The sequence below is a fragment of the Curcuma longa genome, unplaced genomic scaffold (genome assembly GCF_044706935.1).
Source record: "Curcuma longa cultivar G26 ecotype Majalengka, Jawa Barat unplaced genomic scaffold, ITB_CL_G26_1.1 contig_19354, whole genome shotgun sequence".
Taxonomy (NCBI): domain Eukaryota; kingdom Viridiplantae; phylum Streptophyta; class Magnoliopsida; order Zingiberales; family Zingiberaceae; genus Curcuma; species Curcuma longa.
The window spans coordinates 12,506-36,772 of NW_027431074.1; the positions used below are offsets into that span (position 1 = coordinate 12,506).

General features: G+C 34.8%; 1 protein-coding gene and 1 pseudogene across 1 annotated transcript; one reads left to right on the plus strand and one right to left on the minus strand.

The window, feature by feature from the left end:
• Nucleotides 1-4,498: 4,498 nt before the first annotated feature.
• Nucleotides 4,499-16,619, minus strand: LOC141817119 (protein FAR1-RELATED SEQUENCE 5-like; annotated as a pseudogene).
• Nucleotides 16,620-22,046: 5,427 nt separating this feature from the next.
• On the plus strand, nucleotides 22,047-23,227 carry LOC141817118 (glutathione S-transferase 3-like). The gene is made up of 3 exons (XM_074704796.1): nucleotides 22,047-22,229; nucleotides 22,324-22,372; nucleotides 22,641-23,227. The coding sequence occupies exons 1-3, from the start codon at nucleotides 22,080-22,082 to the stop codon at nucleotides 23,090-23,092; spliced, it is 651 nt and encodes a 216-aa protein (XP_074560897.1). The 5' UTR covers nucleotides 22,047-22,079; the 3' UTR covers nucleotides 23,093-23,227.
• Nucleotides 23,228-24,267: the final 1,040 nt, after the last annotated feature.

Sequence of the window (24,267 nt, forward strand, 5' to 3'; positions counted from 1 at the left end):
AATAAATTACGAAGGATTAATTAATTCTCAAGTTGTTGTTAATTCCTTCAAGTGAGTCATGACTGATATATCCTATTAGGACAAACACATATCCGATTCCTATTATTTTTTGCATAATAATTAATAATTTTGCAACAAAAGGGCTTTTATGAAATCCAAAATAGTTAGTAGTTTTAATGTATCACTATACGTCAGTCATAACTTGTCTACATAAGCTAATGGAGCGTACTAATTAAGAGCTTGATCACTTAATTAACTATGATATCATATATAATTATTTCTAGCTAGGAGCCTTCAAAGTTCCTAGGGGAGTACTGAACCTTAGGTAGTGAGAAAGCTTAGAAAAAAAAAACTTAGGAGAGTAAACCCTAGATAATGGGTATACTCGGAGGAGTGAACTTTGAGAAAAAAAAATCCTAGAGGAGTGAACCCTAGATAGCGATAAGAAAGTCTTGAAAAAGTAAACTCCAAACAAGTAAGAAACTTTAGTAAGCCAAGTAGACTAAATATTAAGGTTACTATAAGTTGTATGTTTGTAATTAGCTCTGTGTTATAAGAAACTGAAGTTGATGAAGACTCAGAGTATTTGGGAAGGTCTGGCATGCGAGGCAGTCAACGAATCAAGTTTGACCAAACTCCAGGCGATCAGAGTTGGTCCAAGGATCCGAAAGTCACCAAGTCATCATATCCAAAGTTCGTGATAATTAGATCGACAATTGAATTAGCGAAGGTCCAATTACCCAGAAGATTTTCAGGCGACCGGATAGGTGTCACGTCAACAACTCAATACAGTTCTATAAATAGAGAGTAGAGGCTCGAGGTTCAGACATCACATCCAATCATTCATACTCTTATACTCTCAAAAGCTCTCAACATCTTCGGTTGATCCAAGAAGCACCAAGAAGAGTCTCATTGCACTTAGTGTTGGGTTACAAGGGTGCAAACATAGTCCCACATCTAAAGTACATAGAAAAGATCATGAGGTTAAAAGGATGGAAAGTATCTCCATTGGAATGATGCCTTTTGGGGAGAGCCCAAGAACAAAGACATGAGGGCTTAGGCCCAAAGTGGACAATATCATACTATTGTGGAGATATTTTGATTTCATCGGTTTTAACAAGTGGTATCAGAGCGAGACCGCTCTTCACCGGACTAACCGTCGGATGAGCCATGATCCAGATCTAACCATGTGGTTTGAACCTTAAACAAAGGAAGTGGGTGATCCCGTGTCTGAATCAAGAGAACCAGACACCAAGTGAGAAGTCTTAGTAGGTCGGGTGGACCGAGGGATAAAAAGTCATAGTTGCGACTAGGTGGGAAGTCTTAGTAGGTCGGGTGGACCGAGAGACAAAAAAATCCTAGCTGCGGCTAGGTGAGAAGTCCTAGTAGATCGGGTGGACCGAGGGGCAAAAAGTCCTAATGGGTCGATGATTCAGACATCAAAAACGACGTTAAGGAGGGCCTGTGGTCCTTTGTTTGAGGGGGGATTGTTGGGTTGTAAGGGTGCAAACATAGTCCCACATCTAAAGTACATGAAAAAGATCATGAAGTTAAAAGAATGGAAAGTATCTCCATTGGTATGAGACCTTTTGGAAAGAGCCCAAGAACAAAGCCATGAGGTTTTAGGCCCAAAGTGGCAATATCATAGCATTGTGGAGATATTTGTGATTCCATCGGTACTAACACTTAGGACTTCTAGAGGGAATCTAGTAATTTATTTAATTGTTTGTTATTCTTGTTATTATTTTTGATCGGTGTTTGTGATCTAGATTTTGTAAAAGGTATCTTCACCATTGAAAAGTGTCTAGAAAATTAAAAAGTAATAGTGCTCGTGGTCGAGACATAACCTTAGATGTAGCAACCCTGATATTATATACATGAACCAAGTAACAAAATTGATGTGCACTTATTATTATTTATGTTCTTATATTTATTTTATTATTTCTGTTACATATTAATCTGTAGATAAGAACGACAAGAAGAAAAATTAAACACGTTATTCATCTCTCCTTAGCACGCCTGTTTCTAAAACATTCGTTTCTAACACATTGTTATTCATCTCCTCTTAGCGCGCCCATTTCTAACACATATTTATTCTAGCACCCAAGAATTAACTTTGTTCAAGATCTTAGAGCATCTCCAATGGTTAAAGCTCTAAATGAGCTTTTTTTATAGTTCTCAATATGTCACATCAAATACATAAAAACTTACTATTCTCTCCACAATCAAAAAACCTTCCTACAAATCTCAAACCTCATTGTTAATTAATTACTAGCCCCACCCACATGGTTAATTTGGAGGAAAAAAAAAGTAATTTTAAATTTTCACTACTACTCTTAGACTAAAAACCTCAAACGGTTAAGGCTTTTTTGTTCAACTTTTTTGCTTCAAAAATCTCTTAAAAAATCTTTGGTTGGAAATGCCCTTAGAGAATAAAGGTGCATTCTTATTTGAGATAATCCGTCAATCAATGGGTCGATTAGTTGGCTGAAGAGGTCCCCTTGTGGGAGGTTATTATTGTGCCATAAATTGGCAAGTCCTTAATTCCACACCCAAACAAAATTTAAAAACTATACTATAATTCTTATTTCTTTCTATTGAAGTGTAAAAAGTGCCTACCATTGCATCTAACTATATTTTAATAAAATATTATTATATGTCATCTACATGTTCGTAGAAATCAAAATATTGGGACACCACTATATCACAGCCTCATGTTTTACAAAAATAATTGTTATCTAAATACCATAACTCAAATTAAAAAGAATAAAAATATACTAAAATTTAAGGAAAGAATATCACTATAATTAATGCTATCTTTTTTACATTAACTCTTCTATCAAATGGACTGAAAAATACTAAATTCAAAGAAAATGATATGAGCATAATCAACCATATTTTATTATATTTATTTATTAAAAATAAAGCATACAATATCTCTGTGGAATAAAAATATATTTTTCATAAAAATATAATTGAAATAATTTATCTATAGAAGTACACTTCAAATTTAATTTATTGAAAAGAAGATAGATATTTAAGTGATCGGGCAAAGGAGGTCGATTCTTCTCTGAGAAAGAGTTAAAGGTCAAAAGCTCTCCCTTAGACATCGCCGTAATTAAATGAGATCTTAATTTTCTTAATGCATTCGAGTGGGCCATAGGTAGCGTTGATATAAAGAGTTTTTTTTTTTACCCTTTTTCATTTAGCATATTGATATAATTTTTATAATGTGGCAAACCATATTTTAATAACCTTATGGTCTTTGTCTCTAGTCGTTCTGGGACATGTGATACTGATACGGATAGTTATTTATTAGTAGATGGTGTTTGTTTATTGTTCATGACCATTGATCATGTGTACAGCTGGATAACAACCATTCTCCAAAACAAAGATGAAGCAACTTTTTAAGACATAACTGAATTGGTTACGACGAAATAAATTTATAGAAAAAGATAAAGATTCAAATCTCGATAAAACCAAATAATATCTTCTTCTGTTGTGATCAACTGCAGTTTCTCGATTTACCTCCTTATAAATGATCGTGAGATCGTTCGTGTGGGACTGCTGAAATGACAAATTCTATCTTTTTGCAGAAGAAAAGTTGTTGTTTCCAAACTCAAGTAATTTAGCTTCAAGGGGGAAATGATGGAACTGAGTGGCAAAGCTCCCAGAATGTTTGACAAATGCCACTGATGCCAGCTTGTTCTGCTGGCCTCAACGGCAAGGAGTGAATGTATTATATTTTTGCCAATAAGTGTACATAAAAGCTCATGTAGAAAATATTTCATGACGTAATTTTGAAAAACGTTTATTAAAAGAATCATAGAGCAGTGGCTCCAGCTTGACATTATGTCGTATATAAATTTCATGTTACGATTAATAAAATAGTATCGAAAGGAGGACGAATATAATCAACACTTGTTTTAATCAGAATCTATGTCGCAAACAATCATGTTGCAAACTTTAAGTTAATCTTAACAAGTATAACACAGAAAGAGCAGATCTTGCCGAACAACTAAAAATTTAATATATTGAATTAGAAGACTAGATTAGCACTAAAAAAATAGAAGACTGGAAACATCAATTATTCTGGTGTTAATAAACTTTTACAAACTAAATCCATGCTGCTAAACAAGCATATTAAACAAAATTAATGCTGTTAAGCAATTCTCACAGTAAATCGATAATTTTAATAAAGCATATATAAACTAGGTGGTCTGTTAAGCAATTCTTACAGTAAAGCATGGAGTGTTGCGGCAGCAGGAACAACAAAACTCAAGCATAGCGAGGTAGATGATGCAGTCATAGTCGGCATATGTGTGCAGAAACTAAAAGTAGCTAAATACCTAAAAGAGGATGAGGTATAACATCAGCACAACAACACTAAGTATAGGTGCACACTGGGAAAGGAAAGGTATTTTGAAATTCAATAAACACTTGTCATTGGCCCTTTTCATGATCCAATAACAAAAACTAAACTCTTAGAACTAAATAATAACAAAACAAATGCAAGTTATTATACATGCATGTTTCTGAGGTTAGGCTAACTATTCAATACACTGAAACACTGGCAAACAAACCTGTTAGCCTTCACCATGACAGGAACATCTACCATAATTTAGGAGGTTTACATATTTCCATAGGGAGATGCTTTTACATCTCCTTCTGGAAGCTAACTTGAGTTGACCAATACAAAAAAATTGAGATCTCTAGGAGGGGACTTACACAATGTGCACAAGGAATATCTCAGTTGATATCCATGGGGGTAGCAGGGCAGTTCCTTTAGATTCCTAGATTACATAATTTCATATAAGAAATTTAGATGATGATTAAGCTTTCAGAATAGAATGTCTCAATGGCCTCGATCGCCCGTCTGATTATTCAAATGGGAACTCCCAAGAAATGGATGTGCGTGCATATTTGCAGCTGCATATCCCTAAATGAAATCAAAACAAGAATATTCAGCCATCTCTGACAGTTATATTCACGAAACAAGCTCAGGAATAAGGATACAGCACCCAACGTTTTTATATTATATTCTATTTGCCTAATCATTAATGTTGTGATGATAAAAAATATTTCCCACTAACATTGGCACAAAGCACCGTGATGGGAAATGACTCGTGGCACAGTACACCTTGTTAACCAAATGATAGCATTATGAAATTTGCAACAGCAGAGACATATTTATTTTCCATGAATTTATTGTTCATTCATTTCAGTAGACATAATCTGTTAGCTCATCAATGAATCGCCAAACTCCAAAACAGAGCGTTGAAACTGCATACAGTTAATAAATGAAGAACAATCTTAGCTAAATTCAATTTGTAATTATTATCCATAAACGTATATTTATTATTAATTTGTATCTTAATGGCGTATTCTCCTCATTTTCCTTCAATAGTGGCCTAAACAAATGTTTTAAAAGTTTGTCGTCATAAAGATGCAACTTGCAAGGGTCTATATGTGAAACTAGGAAATGAAAGAGTAAGTTTTGCTCTCAGTCATAGTTGTTTACATTTACAACATGAAAATTGTATATTTAATCAGTTTAGATAAGAACTCTCTCTTATGATTCGTTTTAAGTTTAAAATCTCGACTTGTATCAAAGTTTTGATTTATGATAAAAAAGATACGATTTCAAAACCGTATCGTACCATGCCAATATGGTTTCAATATTTTTTAAATATGGGGTAGTTTTATTATGGTTTAATTAAGCCTATTTAGATTATCTATTTATAGTTAGAAGTTGATTGAAATTATTAACATAAGTTTTATTATTAATTCTAAGTTTTCTGCCTGCACCCTGCGCATGCCCGCTGCGACCCACGAAGGTTGCGGTGGCCTTCGCATCCCCATCGGAACGAGACCCGCGGAGGTCATAGCGTGTGTATCCTCGCTGTGACCCATGGAGGTCCCCTCCATAGTGCCGTTGACTAACGACTGACAGAACGGTAAATTTCACTCGTCTCGCCCGACACAGAACGAAATTTTAAATCATAATTTTAACAATAATTATGTTTTGTTTTTACCATCAATATTCTGTTATGCTTTTACCATGCATGCTCAAGAGATGATTGTTTCAATTACATTACTGGTTGATTACTTTCGTATTACATTCGTATTTCTTCTATAAATTTTATATCATTCATATCAAGCTATGTATCACTTGTATTAAGTTTCATATTGCAAACATGTTGAATTCAATATTGCATGTATGATGACCATGTATAAGATGACACATGCAAAAATATTAAATTGTCGCTTTATCAATATCGGCATATGTCGGGACAATACATCTCACTAGATACAACAAGAATTACATTCAAATACAAAATTTAGACCATAGATGTTACCTGATTTAATTGAGAATTGGCATGGAATGGGTGCTGATGGAAATTGGGCACTGAGGGATCCTGTAATTTAACAAAAAAACATAAGTCACAAAAAGTAAGTTTTAATTTTATCAACCTCTTCCACAAGATAAATGTCCAGAGTTTAAGATAGTTACCTGATTAAATTGACCCATTCCAAGAAAAGCCTGCTGTTGCATATAGGATGATGTCACTGGAACATTAGGAGATGAAACTGTAGGTGACTTGGGGTCTCCATCATTTGCAGGCAATTCCTGATTGCATTCATCCCCAGATTTTGCATCCTTTTTCCATCTTTTAAGAAAATACTTAAGAGGCAACTCCTTGATATTTCTGAAGTCAAGAACCTTCAGTACATGACAACATTGTATCCCCATAAACTCAAACCTTTTGCAACTGCAGAATGCAGAACAATCGCTGGGGTCAAAGCTAACATAGTGTTCTTTAGGTTGCTCAGGAACAGCAACTCTGTACTCGGATACTGTCTCCCCCTCGCTACAACTAAACAACATACTGTCCATAAACATCTCAAACTCCTTCCTGAATATTTCAAATACCGCAGGTGTATACATATTAGCAGCTTGTTTGAGCAACTTCGAAGCGGGTATTCTTGGAAAGCTTTGACTTGCATGAAAATCAGCTTGTAATTCTGCATATCGATGCTCATCCAACATTCTCTCATACTGTTTGAAAAATGATAAGAGATCTAGCTGAGGACTCAAGCACTTCTTTAGCATAGTACTCAAGCTTTCAGTCTGCAGTGTGCTTTTTATGTCAGCACAGAATATGTCTCGGCCATATGGTAAGGCCCATTTTTCTTTATCCTCAATTAATTTGACTAACCATTCATTATTTCTGAGGTCATATTTCTCTAACATTGCAGTCCACGCTAATAAAAACTCTCCCTCTTCCTTGTAATCATAGATACACTTACAAAAATCCTTTGAAAAAGTTTTTGAACCTTGGAATACATGATTAAGATGTTTAAAAGCATTCTGGTAGACATGCCATACACATTGGCGATAATTAGTTCCGGGCCACACTATAGCTACTGCATTAATAATTGTGATAGATTGATCTGTCAATATTGTCTTTGGTTGCTTTCCATGCATCCCAATTTTGAAAGTCTCAAATAACCATTTGAAAGATTCTAGCGATTCATCATACATCAATGCTGCACCAAAGATAGTTGTTTGTTTATGATGATTAACTCCAAGGAACAGTACCAAAGGCCTACCATACCCATTTATTTTGTAAGTCATGTCCAAGCACACAACATCACCAAAGTAGCTGAAGTCTGCTCTAGATTTTGCATCAGCCCAGAAAATGTTAGTTAACTTATCGTCCTCATCAACTTGAATAGCATAAAAAAAAGAGGGATCATCGAGCTGCATGCTCTGAAGATACTTCAACACAGCTCCAGCATCACCCATCTGCATGGCCTTCATGCGTTTTGATCGGAGATTATTTTTGTAATCTGCAGGAAGAAACTTGACATTTCTAGAGCCACCAATTGGCCTTGGTGCAGTCTCATTGGTAGATTTTGGAGTTGCTCCAGAATCATCAGAAAAATCTGCTTCAGCAGCCTGAAGCTCAATGGTTATTCGTTGAGACCTTAACATGTGGGTTGTTGAAGGAGGTGCTGGTTGGTGATTGTGGTCTGCAACAAATTCTGTCACTCTGTATTTACTATTTGGAGTGATTTTAATTGTCATTCGTGCAGGGCACCCAATTCTTGTTTCTGGTCTGGGTCTCTTGACTTCCTTAGCTCCCTTTTTGTCCTTACGGAAACCTTGTCTAGAGCAAACAAAGGTTCTAGACCTAGTAATGTTTTCAGACGATTTACCAGATGAACTTTTTCTCACACTAAAGCCTATATGTCCTGCATACTTATTGTAAAATTCATATGCCTTTTCTTCACTTTCAAATTCCATGTCAATTTCAGGTACCAACTTAGCTACTGCAATGTCGTCCACAAGGCCATTTGAATTAATCATTCTCCTCATTTTGCCCTGTTTGTATAAACTCTATAATGGTCCATCAGCTAAAATAATAAGAAGAAGATTAAAAGAAACAACTAAATTGATAGAAATGATCACAAGTCCCCAAGATCAAATGCTAAAATAGATGAACTTCATGAAGCTGCTGCATCAATCGAAACTTTCTACTGAAAGAAGCAAAATACCAGAGCCACAAATTCTGGTACTAGTTCAATACAGTTTCTTTTTATTGATTGCCAGGCCGGACACTGGGGTTGCATCCTATGTACCCAGGCTAGTACTGACCTTGCATAGCCCAAGGGTCCGAGCCCAACAGAGCCATGGCCCTATTTGTATAAATTAATAATGATATTTATAAATATAAAATATCTTAAATAGTATTTAAAAATACAATTTTAATACTATTAATTTGTGTTTTCAACTATTTTTGATTAACTTTTTCCTTTTTTCTTTTACAAAATATCAATTTCAATATTGAGATTTTAATTAACCAAATTTATATTAAAAAAAATCTGATTTTTAAATTTTTTCTAATTTTTAAAAATTTTCACTTCTTTATTATTTTTTATAATTTTTAAAATTAAATTATCGGGAGCAAAGTTGAGCCCGAGCCACCACCTTTGGGCCAACATGGGCATGGGTCACTTGTGCTAGGTAAGGTACACCCCTTTTCCGAGTCATATCTGACATGGAAAAGATGGGCCTAAGCGCCCATGCTATGACCGGCTCAAGCACAACCCATTGACACCACTAGCTAAATATAACAATTTGATAAATTTAACTTGGTATTCTAATCAAATTATCAAATCATGGAAGTTTCCAAAAACTAAAGCTAATTTATATTGCCAGATCTTGGTAGAAATTAGCAAATTTGAAAAAAAAAAAATACTAATTCATTTTTGTGAGTGAAGCATAAAATGTAAAAGTAAAATGATAAAGAGATCGCCTTTGTTAGCTCTTTTTCAATATGTTCATTTGGTTATAACATTTTGAAAGTTGGACCAAAAATCAAATCACACTAAACTAATAAAATCGATCGACCTAAAAAATTATATCATAATATAATTTTATAGTTCAATATATATTATAATTTATAGGAATCAATTAAAAATAGCATAGAAGTGAAAAAATATTTTAAAATATACAATAGAATATGGACAATTCTATGGACAACCTGTGCAAAATATTTTAAAATATAATTAAACCTGTTCAAAATTCTATGGAAAACATAAAAACAATAGAATAAATTACACAAAATAGAATATAAATAATTCAATACAATGCCCTAATAATAGTTAATTGAAAGAAGAAAAAAAACATTAACAGAAGTAGGGAACTCACATGATTTGAACAAGTGACCAACCAATACAAATAGAGAATACACGCTAAGAAGCCAATTCGTATACAATTTTAAGATTAGCAATTTTATAGCAGTTTCTTTTTCCATTTTTATTGGCTTTTGTAAGAATCAACTTTTGAGGCAAATTGGACTAGACTAACTAGTCATCAGTTCCCAATTTAACAAATTGAACCAACTAGTCAATCTGCTATTTGATCATGGGAATATCATCCTCAATGTTCATAGTTTGACTTCTGTTTTATAGAACTAATAGTTCATATGCTATTCTTCTAATTTCGATTCAAATTAGCTTTTATTGAGAACCTAATTGTCAAAGAGAATTAGACTTAATCGTAAATATACCAACATTATGGGTGTGGAAGTAAAATGATAAAATAATCTATATCAAGGTAGAGATGACTAATTAGGGGCAATAGGAACCTAACAATTTCCCTATTACATGGTAACAAAAACAAAGTGATCCTAAGGGCACCTTCCACATATCACCTTGGATGAACATGCATGAACTCCATCCGCAAGCTCCCCTATCCTATGACCGTACTACATGCATGAACCACTCTTTTGTGTAGCTGGATCTACGAGCTCATTACATTGCCCTTTAGTGAATCCTCCAGCAATGAGTATCAATGACATTGTAAGCCTTTGTGTGTTTGTCACCAACCAAACAAACCATAACGATCATTCTCATGCAAACCTACTGCACATCCAATTCTATGAGTATTGCTCTAGTAGATGGGTAACTCTTATTTTGTTCAGAGCATTGGTTAGGTTAACTATACATCATTTTTATTTAAGGGCGAGCAAAAATTCGGTTAAACCGAACAAACTGACCGAACCGATCGAATTTAAAAATTCGATTCGGTTATTTCAAAATTTTAATTTAAAAAAAAATCAATTAATTCGGTTCGATTTCGATTTTAAAATTTCTTATTCGATTAAACCGAATAAATCAAAATTAAAAAAATAATTTATAAATTCTTAAGTAAGTGAATTTATAAATCCATAATTAATTGATAAATCCCCTATAATACTTAAAAAATTCGATTATTTCATTCGGTTGAAAATCGAATTAACCGATATTTTATCGGTTCGGTTTGTTCGATTTTTATTTGAAAATTTGGTCGGTTCAGTTAGTTCGAAAAAATTTAGTTCGGTTCGATTTCGATTAATTCAGTTCGTTTTAACCGAATACTCACCCCTATTTTTATTTGCAAACTCACTAAGTTATTAACTTGTTTAGTAACCACTATTGAAAATTTTCTTTATTCATAATTCATAGGTTATGAGAGTGCTTGATACAAGGTAAGAGTGTTGAGGATTGTATCAATTAATCTTCATTCAAAATTCGCAACCTTCTCTAGAAGAGCATTCTAGCCTCAAAAGTCTAAAAACAATTAAAAAATAGTTCCTAATTAATCTAATCTCTTGAATGTGAGTCCCCTCAATTACGAAACCATGTCTGATCTTCATTTCTTCCTGATATCTATAAGCATGACTATGCACCTTTTTTCCTTAGTATATATTCCAATATTTATCCAAGTTGTGTCTACTCAAAGCTTGCTTTAAATACGTCATTACCTGCACAAATAACTAATCTAGAATTGCATAGCTTTTCTATCAAAAAAGTGTTATAAATTCTTGATTTAAAAAATGCTATATTCCTTATTAAAAAAGAGTTATAAATTATTTTTTAGTTTTTCTTCCTTTTATGCTGAAATTAGAATTCAGTTCAGTTTAGAGTGTATTACAGCTTTGAGATGTAAGAATGTTAAAGAACATTTTTCTCATGCATTTCAATTCTTTCTTTAGCCAATGTATCTATTACGAAGCTTCATGCCCTCATACACCCCAATAGAATGGTGTTGTTGAGAGAAAAAAAAACTAGCTAGTTAAGATGGTTGATACTTTATTACTTTAAATGAGAGTTGCTCTTTTAGGATGATGTTATTTCACTGCATGCTACTTTAAAAATTGCATGGCTTTTTCCAATTCTTGATAGTTAAATCCTGTTTAGAATTCTTTTCACTTATGACACTCAACTTACTTCCACCTCATGTCTTCAAGTGTACTTGTTTTGTTCATCTTTTGTCTCGAAAAATAAATTCTCCTTATTTGTCCAGTGCATCTTTCTAGGTTACTCTTGCATGTAGAATGGACATCGACTTTACTCGACTTTACTCCTCTGAATTGCCACAGGCTTTTATTTTTGCAATTTTAAACTTCTTTAGTCTACTCCCTTATTCTACACCATCTACTCTTGAGTTTGTTGTGGATATTTTCCATTTTCTTACTCTAATTTTTCCAAATTTACTCTATTATTGATCCCTATTTCACTATTATCTCACATAGAGGTAGCAAAGCTAGAGCCTCAACCGCTTAAGACATAGAAGATCCAAATCTAAGCCAATCACAGCCACTCCTCGAGACCACTGCTCTTCCAGTATCATATGTTGTCTCGAATCCTCTCTCTGAACAAAATCTACGGGTACTCATAAGTGTAGCAACTCACATCCTTAATCTCGATTCATTTTTTATGCTTTCTTGTCTCCACACAATTATACTTTTGTTAGATTGTATTTAGATTCCCAAATAATCCCAAAAGCTATAGCTAATCTATGGTGGAGACAAACTATGGTTGATGAGGTTACAACATTGCATTCTAATGACAGTTTGGAGATGATTCCTCCTCGAAAATCCGTCATCAGGTGTAAATAGGTATTCACTATAAAAATATCAGCGAATTGTATACTGGAAGTAAAAGGGTATATATATAGATATGTAGTATTGACTACGTGGATGCATCCTCTCTTAAAGATTCCCTCAATTCACTTCTTTCTTATTTTAGCAATTATATCTTAGTTGTCACTTTATCAATTAGATATTAAAATATTTTCCTACATGGTGATCTAGATAAATACATAGATCAACTCCTAGGTTTGTTGCTCATAGGAACAAATTTGATTGCATAAGTTGAAGAAATTTCTATATGGGTTGAAGCAATTTCCAGAGCATCATTTGGCAAATTCAACACTCATCTTCCTCAGTTTAGGATGATCAAAAGCAGACCAAATCACCCAATATTTTATCTCAATCTAGAGCATTTATGTTGATGGCATTATTAGTACTGATAATGATGCAATGGAAATCACAAAGACGAAAGCATGTCTTCATCAACAATCTCAAACTAAGGGATTAGGCAATATAAAGTACTTCAATGGCATAGAGATTGTTCATTAGGAGGAGGGAGGAAACATTTATAGAAGTATTCCATTCATATAGATCGTAATACTAGATTAATCTGAGACAAGTGGAGCTATTATCTGACCTATACAATCACCAAAGAATAGTTGGAAAGTTAAACAATCTAATTGTTACTAGAATTTCTCCCACACAAGCACAAAAGAATAGTTGGAAAGTGCAACTTTATTGTTATCAGACTTCTTTTTGGTTGTGTGCAATCAATTCCTCGAGCTCCATGTCAAGACCATTGGAAAGTAGACCTAAGGATTCTTTAATATCTTAAGAATGATCCAGGAAAAGAGCTTCGATACTATAATCATAGCCATCTACAAATCAGTATACAGATGTAGATTGAGAAGGCTCTCCCATAAAGATCCAAATCACGAATATTGTGGTTTTAGAGATAATCTGATATCTTAAAGAAAGTTTTTTTTTTTTAAAAAAAGGAGTAAACTATTGAAGCTAAACCTAGTGCAAGCTAGAGTAAAGATCTATGACCCTTTCTACATGTGGGCTTATATAATTTATACACTTAACGCAGTTAGGTAATGTGCCTAAATTAGGTAATGCTCCTATGGCAAGTTAATGAAATTATTGTAATAATCGAGTTGTCACGCACATTACTTCCAATCTTCTTGTTCATGAGAACACAAAATATATCAATTGTTACTTGTTCAAGAAAACGTGTAACCTAAGAAGACCGACACCTCTTTTTTAGTTATAAATTATAATACTCAGTTAGCGAAATTTCTATCTTTGAAAGATTTTCAAATTGAGCATATTGGTAATAAGCTAGAGTTTTGCAATATTTTTGAACCATTTCAAGGGGAGTATTGATGATCTAATTGGAAATATAATGAGACTTAATTGTAAATATACATTAGGGGTGTAAATGTAAAATAATAATGATAATCTATATTATGAAAAGGGAACTAACCAAGTAGAATAGGACCCCAATAATTTCCCCAATGCAAGTTTATATGGAACAGAGATTTAAATTATAATAGACTACCAATCAACTGTCTAGAATTGGCTGAGATAAGACGAGGTCAATCAACCTTTGTAAACCCAAATAAACCAGATAATCAGTCAAATAACATGGTGAATTCCCAAGCATGTGAATTTATATAAACTCCTCATCCTATTATATCAGAACCTTCAAAACTTTGAAGCACACATGAATTGTAACAAAAGGAGAACGAGGTTTAGAGATATACACATCGGTGATAAATATAGAAATCTAGAAGTTTGATCATTTTTCATTCACAATTTTGCATATTTATCTTCTTAAGTTTTGGCTTTGTTTTATCTAAGACAGAATTTGTACTTTATAATACATTATAGTTTGCTTTTCAAATTTCTTGAATACTGGATTTGGATTCTTAATTCTGGTAGTGGCTTGATGAACAGTTCGAGTAGTCAGCATCTAATCTTAAGTTTACAGTGCTTCAGTCTTCAATATCATATACTAGTTTTCTTTCGCTCAGATCAACTGATCCTACAAGTTGCTTCAAGACATTGAAGCACTACCACATATTGTCAGTTTCCTCAAAATGTTGTTTAACTATTTGCTTTATTTCAACAATTTGGAGGTTCCAATCTGTCTATTCAAGAAAATTCCCACTGCATCTACGTTTAACATGCATCCAGTTACTGTGCATAGTTCCAGTTATGATTTGTTCAGCCTTATATGTCGATATGCAAGTTGCAAATCCCCTGATTAAGCAAAGTTGAAAAGTCATATTGGATTTATTTACTCATGCCATTCACATTGTCATTTCCCATCTCTCATGTTTGAATTGCAACCTTTGGCTAGTTGCCCTAGCATATTGGAACAGTTGTTTTAATGTCCTCTTAAGAACATTCTAGTAGCATTTTGAATGCTGACTTATCTTTGGGCAGTTAATATACCATGTTAATGGTGTCAACCATATTACGAGATTGTAATTCAGACAGATCTTTTGATCTCATGGTGGCAAGTAGCCTGCATGACCTAAATCCAAAATAGGATAAGCAAGGGCTGATGTCTTACATACGTACAATTTGAACCTAACTTCACCATTGGTAAATAGGATTTCAATCCTTATAATCTTGATTAGAAAATATATATTCACATTTTACAGCATCATGTTGTGAAAAGTAAAGCAATTAGCATGCCATAATATTCTTTTATTATATGAGATACTTTTAACCTCTGTTAATGAAATCCATCTCAAGTATTACTTTTGCTACACAAAATACAATGCATTTATGATTAGATTGAATTGTTCATTTAATATATGAATGATTTTAACTATACTTCATCATATAAGAATTATGAAAATTTTGAAATACTTGTAATAATAATAGATATGGAAAGTTAATAGACAAATAAAATTTCCAAAAGAAACAATTTTTGTGTTGTAGAATCTTATGATACAACCCTACACTCTTGACAATATGATCCTATCAAATCCTCACCATTTTTATATTGCAGAATCTCAATTGTGGAAATGTTGCTCTCAACACTAACTCACTAAGCTATTACATGTTGCTAAAGAAACCTACCCAATAGTCTCCTTAGTTCCAAGGTTTATTTCTCTAGCAGGTTATCAATAAAGGCCCAGTTTTATGTATGGTTGATAGAAGGAAAAGTTGCAAGTATAGGTAAAAAAGATTCAAATGTCAAATAGCATTCACATGCACATATATCAACAAATTATTAGCTTCTGCCTTCCAAAAATGACAAAGAAAAGCATGCCTGGTTTAGAGAAATAGAAATCATGTTTGAAGTGCGAAGTAAAGAAATCATGAAGGAGCACAAACCAGCAACATCCAAAAGCAAGAAAGAAACAGTTTAGGAGTACCTTTGTCCAAGCAATGCCACAAGCATTACAAAGGGTCCTTGGTCCATCAGGCCCACGGCGCATATGTGGTGTTGCATTCGCGTTGATGCCACATCGAAGGCATCTGAACAAGTTAAAGTATAACTGTAGGGATTCATTCAAGTTAAGTACAGAACAGAGATAAAACATTCACGGCCCAAGACTGTTTACTGTTCTCTCACGCATGCATCGACTGAAACTCTAGAGCTTAAACTATTTCTTCATTTGCAAAAAAAAAAAAAAAAAAACTTAGTGGCATCACATTGACTTGCAAGAAAGAAAAACAAGCATAACATGGAAGTCTGACACATCCGGTTTTACACACCTGGAAGGACCCTCGGACCTGTCTCCGTTGGTATCATCGTGTAGCTCAAGGTCCTGCTCCTGCTCGAATTGCATCTGCAGATGGCCGTCGCCGACGCCACTCCCACCGTGGTAGGACATCACTCGATCTTCCAGCTCCTCGTCATCGACGAACAATATACACGTCTCATATGCGACTCATATCCGCAGAAGAAATTGTGATAGGAGAAAGGGATTTCAGCCTAAAATTTCTCGGGGCGAAAGGGTTTCTTCAAGCAAACGAATTCCCGATGCCCTAATCGAGTCCTAGCAAGAACTAAGCATGCTTCGATCTATCGGAATTTAGCCGTTAACAAGGGTGTAAACCCCGAAAGAAGCACGAAGAGGAGGAAGAGAGACGACGGTGGAAACGGAGGCGGGGTGGGGAAATGGGATCGGCTGCGAAGCGTAGGGCATGGGAACGCCAAACCGCACTGATGAGAACACCCAGAGCATGACACGTTTCCTTAGTGAACGAGTTCCAAATTTCGGCTCAGTTTGGGTTTCTTTGTTTTTTTTTTAAAGATTTTTTTATGGACTTTACCTTTAAATTAAATCTACAATAAATTTTGAAAATATTAAAAAATTTAGTATGAATGTATTAAACTTATAATAATACTTTATCTTTTATCAAGTTGGCAAGTTAGTTACCTCACATATTTAAGTATTTTATATATATTTTATGAAATGTAATGGACTCACAATAACTATACTCACTCAGATATCTCTTATCAATCAGTGAGTCTATCGGCCCTCTCTAATGTCACATGCCATTGTTTAGTAGTTGAAGCTCGCTCCAATTAATTGTTTTGCTATAACTTTTAAATGCTTCCCAAACCTTTCTTTATGATCATTATATCATACTATTATATTATCCAACATTTACATTCAAATGTTGAAAGGATATAAGAATATGAATCATTAATCTTATTTTTTTAAAAAAAATATTTTTATGTTAATTACCGCATATATCTACATTGTGTTAAGGCCACATGCAATAGAACATTTGTAACACAATACAATAATTGTAAATTTTATAATACAATATGTTATTTTCATGCTAAATAAATATAGTGGTAGAGAGGTTAAGATGTATCAAGATGGATTAGCTTCTATAATACAATAGGTAGTCTTATTTTGATTATTATTTTTCTCCACGTCTGGAAGGGTTCGAAGAGAAGAAAAAAATAATGATGATATTGATCAGAGTGATCTATAAATCAATCATAAATCGTGAAATAGAAGTTGAGAGTTCAAATCACATAAAAATATAAAAATTAATCTGTTTGTGTGTTTATAGTTTTATTTTTTGTATTTTAGATGTGTACTATTTATTTTCACTGTGCAATTAACAAATTGTAAAGATGAGTACAATTGAACAACAAAAAATTTATTCAACCCCTTTATTAATATCATTTAATCTAATAATATCATTTAGGATTTATGAAGTACCTTTACTCTTGTTTTCTTTACTTTCCATTGTATCCGATGTCCACATAATTGCCAAATATTTCCACCGGATCAACTGCAATTGAAAGACAATCATTCCGTACTTTCAAGAGACATCACCTATAACTTAAATCAAAACTGAACTTGAAAAGAAAAAGACACTGAAAGAAACATACAACTATTCCATATTGTCTAACACAACACCAATCAAACGATCAATATTATTATCTGGCTGGGTAAAGAAATCAAAGACATCCAAATGGGTTATATCAACTAGACCATAATCATCAGTAAAATTTGTCTCTATTTTTTTCTTTAATCGATTTTTGATATAGATTCACAAGAAGCCTTATTGTATGACAAATACAAGACCAATACCCCTCCATCCCACATTTAATACACTTATCTTCATATTCTTTCAAGCTTTTCCCTTTTACTTCATTGTTAGATTTCCACCACTAATTGCTTGTTTTAAATCCTTTACCATTTTATTATTGATAAATTTTTCTTTGGCCATGCCCACAACTTATCTCAATTTTATGATTTTGAGATGAGTTAGTATTCACTTCGGGGGGAATGATGTTCCATTCGCTTTAGGAAATGGTGTAAATCTAGTTGGGTGTAATTGATGATTTTTCATGAGAAACTCGTTATTCTGCTCAACAACTAGTAGGCATGAGATAAACTTAGAATATTTTTTAAATCCAGGCATGATATTGCTATTACATGAGCACATTCGATGCATGAAAAGTGGAGGAATTTTTTTTTAATAAATCTTGATCAGTAATTTCTCTTCACAAAGTGTGAGTTTGGAGTTAATCTTGAATAGTATTGAGTTATAATCGCTTACATATTTAAAATCTTGCAAGCGAAAATGCATTCATTCATAACGGATTCTTGGGAGAACTACAGTTCTTTGATGGTCAAATATTTTACTATGATATACTTAACTTTCAATCCATTATCAAGATGGCGAGGAAAGAAAATAAATACTTTTGCACAAGATTCTACAAGGATTTATTGTTTCCTTCTTTTATTGTATCTCCTAAGTTTTTAGAGACAAGGTGGATCTCAGCATCCAAATTCCATAACAAATCATTTTTTCTAATTAGGTCAAGTGCTTCAAATTTAAGTTTTGTGATTTTTGTCATAACAACTATTATATTAAAGCAAATTAAGAAAATAATTACAAAAATATCATTTATAGAGCAAAAATATGTTATTATTTGAAATAATCAAATATTTATGTTTACAAAAAATATTATACAATAAAAGTTAAAATGAAACAAATACTAAAAAACGTGTTATAATATGATCTCAAAACATGTTACGTTGCCATATATAGTTATAAAGCAATCAAATATTTGTGTCCACAAGAATACTATAGCAATAAAAATTATAAGGAAACAAATACTAAACAAGCATGTTATAATATGATCAAAACGAATATATATTTCAATATTTTTTAAGAATATTGATATATCTTATATTTTTAATCAAAATTCTTCAAGAATATTGATATGGATTTTAATATTCTTTAGGAACATTGATAAAACTTATATCTTAGATCAATATTCTTTAGGAATATTGATAAATCTTAGATTTTTATATTTTAAATTATAGATCGGTCAATATATCAATATAAATTCGTGTTATGCTACTTCAGGAACATCAATATAAAATTAAAAGTTATATTTCTTCTGGAGCATCAATATAGAATTAAAAATAGTGCTTCTTCAAGAGCATCAATATAAATTTAGAATTTGTGTTACTTCGAGAGCATAAATAATAAATCTAAATATTGTGCTATTTCATGAGCATTAATATAAAACTAAAGGTATAAATATAAAATTAAAATTTGTGTTATTTTGAGAGCATCAATATTAAATCTAAATTATTTTACTGTAGATATCGTAATATTAGCGACGAATTTTTCAAATTTGTCGCCAATTCTACCTTATACTTCTAGTTTTAATCGTCCATGTTTGTGACGAAATTGGTTTTTCGTCCCAAATTTTACGACGAAAATATTTTTCGTCTTCAAAAGTTCGCGACGAAAACGATTTTTGTTGCAAAATTTTGGGACGAAAACTCTTTTATGTCGCTAATATTTGCAACGAATTTGACGACGAACTTTAAATTCGTCGTCAATATTTCAATGAATTTCAGAATTTTCGTCGCTATAAGTTGCGACGCGCTTTTGGCAACGAAAATATGTTCATCGTCAAATTCATCGCAAATATGTTTTGCGACGAAAATATTTCATTTTTTTGTTGTAAAATTCGTCGTAAACGACCTTTATTTTTGTAGTGTCTAACTATGTGCTTCTTCGAGAACGAATATCCATATAAAGACTAAGAATAAAAATTATTTATGAGTTACCTTCAAAAGCGCTTATGTTGATAACATGTATATAATTGAATATTAGAATAATAGAGAATTATAGGCTATTAGCCATTCATATAACTACATTGCTACCAAATATTCCTTTTCTTCGGCTATCAAATATTCCTATTTATAGGATAGGTGGAGTGATATAGAAATGGAAGAATACAATGATATATCAATTAACAATCAAATCAAATCAATAATCTATTGTAAACACTTTGTAATTTTAACTATTATCATTTTACCTCACATTTTTTAAATGTTATGGAATATAAAATTACAACAGTGTAATTAAAGATGGTATTTTGGCAAAAATTGATAAAAGCTAAAATAAATATTTCAAAGAATAGTAAAAGTCTAAACGTTAACATTATATTTTTGCCATTTTATATTTAAATTAATAAATTGTATATGCTTTAAAGTGAAGAAATCTACCTCTTTTTAAATTATGAAATGAGGAAATGTCGCCAAGGCCATGGTGCCGCAGTAGAATATTCAGGTTATCACCCAGACACTCATGGTTTGATCTCCAGCTACGGCGTATTTACAGGAATTTTCCTCCAAATGGAGATCGCAATCAAAGGATGTTGGACATCTGGGTTGGCCGCTGCGTGTGCTTCTCGATTTACCCTGGTGACCGATAGGAAACTTCCATAGGGCCGAACCAATGCCAGGCCGATCACCTCAGGATCAGTCAATGTGATTAAATGAGATTAACATTTTTTTAATGAAATGAGGAAATGGATCATCCCTGAAACAAGCATTTAATCTCATATCCGAGCATTTAAAACAAAATTAGTAGTCATTCCCATTACCAAATGAGCGGTATTTAACGCCGTGAAACGTCATTTGGATTGCGGATTCTTGATCCATTAATTGTGCAACTCCAGTTCTCCGAATTCACCAAGATATAGTTTTCTAGACAAAAAAAAAGTTCGGCAATTTAGCAAAACGGCATATTATCTAATATTTATAAAATAGTAAATTTACTTGCTAAAATATCATTTTTATTAAAAAAATACAAAATAATAAAAAAGATTCAGTGGTCAATGTGAAATTGATACAGTGATTGCAATGATCAGTCCATAATTAACCATGTTGCTGCGAAATTATGTTTTTTTTCACATGTATGTAATTGATCACCCTAAAGTTATGCTGTCTGAAAATTTGAAGACGAGAAATGAAAAACACGGAAGCGAGAAACGGAAACGGAGAAACGGCAATAATGAAGTTTCCAGATTTTGGAAACGTACAAGAACCCCCTTCGTCTTCTCTATCGCACCCACCGTTCCACCAGTCGTCCGCTCTCATGCAGCGCGCGCAGCAGCTGCGCCCCCTTCCGCCGTGTCTCGGGCGCTGCAATCCCCCTGCATCGCCGCTACCACCGCTCTTCCCGTCTCCGTCGGTGCTGATCCCGCCTCCGCACTGTCGTATATCGCCGCCATCACCCCGATGGCGTACTCCCGCCCCCTCCCTGTCATCTTTTCTACTGCTCCGGCTAGCACCGGTGCTGTCGCGGGGTGGCTCCGCACCTCCGCGGTGCCGTTCGGGACCGTGCAGAGGAGCTCTAGCGCTGCCAGTGCCCGCTCTGCGATCACGCTGCCTGGCCCCGACGCCGTTACGGCCTCCATTGGCCATTTTTCATAAGTGAAAATGTTTCCTAGTGTTTCGAAAATGAAGACGGCAGTTTAAACATCGTTTTAGACAGCGTAGCCCTAAAGATTGAGTAACGTGCTAACTGAGATTAAATTATTTTTTTTTTTTTTGGTTTCTTGAAGCCGTCAAACGCATGTGTACTGATATATCGAGCTCACAAGTATTCATTACTTGGTCACGTTTTTATCGCCCGTTCAGACGCGCCTTGTTGTTCCATTCCGCTACCTCGCATTTCACCATCCTCCCTCGACGCGTCACTGTCAAACAGGGAAGCTACCAACCCCACTTGTAGACAATCAAATGCATGTGGGCCCCCACACGCTCCGCAGGACTCACAATTTAAGCTGCCAAAGATAGAGAAGAGAGAGAGAGAGAGAGAGAGAGAGGAGGAGGAGGAGCGGAGATGGGAGGGATCAAGATCTACGGGATGCCCATGTCCACCAACACCATCCGAGTTCTGGCGGCCCTCAACGAGAAAGGCCTCGACTTCGAGCTCGTCATCGTCGACATCCGCACCGGCGCGCAGAAGCACCCCAACTTTCTTGCCCTCAACGTAATTCTTGTTCTTCGCTCCGATTCCGTCCGTTTCTACTTCTCTAATTTGTTATTATATCAATCATATCGTTTCTTCTTCTTAAAATTTGCAGCCGTTCGGCCACATCCCAGTTCTGGAGGACGGAGACATCGTCCTCTTCGGTGAGTTCTTCGGACCAGAGACTTTCATTTCGCTCCCTATGTGTTTTGAACCTTTTTTAGTTTTGCCCTTACAATTCTAAATATTACGTATTAATGAAATGAAGATTTTTTTGCATGTGAATAAATATATTTTATTTTTATTTGACCCAGTGTAAGAATTAAAATGTAATATTTGAAATTATAAGAGCTGAAATAAAAATTTTAACTTTGGGCGTCAACTGATCTGATCTGATCTCCTTCACTTTTTTTGCGTCGGCCGGACACGCAGAGTCTCGGGCGATCAACCGATACATCGCTGCCAAGTACGCAGAGGCCGGGACGGACCTCCTCCTCTCCGGAGGAACCCCTGCAGAACGTGCGGCGGTGGAGATTTGGCTCGAGGTCGAGTCGCAGGAGTTCGGGCCGCACATCGCCTCGCTGGTGTTCGAGGCTTTCATCAAGCCAAAGCTTGGAAAAACCACCGACGAGCAGGTGGTGGAGGCGGAGGCGGCGAAGCTGGAGAAGGTGCTGGATGTGTACGAGGCGCGGCTGGCGCAGAGCAAGTACCTTGCCGGACTGCACTTCACCTTGGCCGACCTCAATCACATCCCCTACATCAACTACCTGATGAAGACGCCCAAGGCCGAACTTGTCACCTCTCGTCCGCACCTGCTCGCCTGGTGGGAGGACATCTCTGCCCGTCCCGCCTGGGTGAAGACCGCCGCCGGCATTCCCTTCTGATCAGTAATGTTTCTGTTGCTTTGCTGCTTGGGGAGAATGAATGATGGGCTGATGGGCTCTCCAAGCTTTTCATCTTCTGCTGTTTCACTTTCATCTTCTCAGACTATAACAATAAAGCAGTTGTACGTTCGACTATGATTCTTTTGCTAGCCATTTCAATTGTTGCACCGTACCAAAGCTCTGGCTTTTTTTTTTTTTTTTATGCATCACTACTTCCTCTATCACTGGCGCAGTAGGAGCTCGACATTCTTCCACCGCTCACCATGCAAGCAGAGATCATTGCTGCGGCTTCTCGCCTTGTGGCAACAATAGTAGATTTGCCCACGTCACTTCAACAGCGATGCCCTGATGCTTGTGTGGCTGCTACCGCTGACCTTATCCAATGTTGCCGGCCGTATTTGCTCCCCTTAGTAACAATCGAATTCCGATCTCCATTGTCGGTGGCTAGGCTGTCGTGGAGACTCTTTGATGCCGAATAGCAGAAAGACAAGCAGTAGGTCACAAGGTTGGGGTTTTGTCAGTAGGCAACATTAGTCACTAGTGGAGTCTCAAATAATTGATTAATAAAGTAAAATTATAATTGAAGATTCGAGTAAGTTCTTCTGGATGAGATATAACTTTATTACGACGCAGCAGACTTATAAAGATAATTGACGAAGTCAGACAATAGGTTGATCGATTGCAGTTCTCGATTTACCTCTTCATAAACAAGGAGTTAAGAAGATTCCACCTTTTGTAAAGAGTAAGTTTTTCAATTTTATTATTAATTAGGACAATTAATCCAAGGTTTAAATTTTATTCACAAGGAGGAAAAAGGGGAAAAAAACCAGTAATAAATAATAATTAAGAAGAGGGAGCATGCTAACGGTAGAAGAGGATGAGTTGAGATACAATCTCAGTATCTCCTTCATGAGCCAATGCTGGAACAGGATGAAGCTTAAACACTAGCTTCGACACGCAAAGGAGGAGGAGGGTTTAGCATGGAGGAGAAGGAACTGACACAGAGATCTGGAAAGGATTTCGATGCTTCTCGCGATGAAGAATGAGGTTCGATTTGGAGCTTTTTCTCATGCTAAAGAGCTTCTCACTAAAGACGCTAGTGAAGGATAAATGATTCAATTAAAAATATTATAAACAATCTCAACTCGAATTTGATACTAGTCCAAATTCAATCC

What these genes read in the sequence shown, in the direction of transcription:
- LOC141817118 (XM_074704796.1), top strand. Translation starts at nt 22,080, where the DNA reads ATGGGAGGGATCAAGATCTACGGGATGCCCATGTCCACCAACACCATC. An exon ending in CCAACTTTCTTGCCCTCAAC is followed by an intron (nt 22,230 to 22,323) that starts GTAATTCTTGTT and finishes TAAAATTTGCAG; the next exon opens with CCGTTCGGCCACATCCCAGT. An exon ending in CGGAGACATCGTCCTCTTCG is followed by an intron (nt 22,373 to 22,640) that starts GTGAGTTCTTCG and finishes CCGGACACGCAG; the next exon opens with AGTCTCGGGCGATCAACCGA.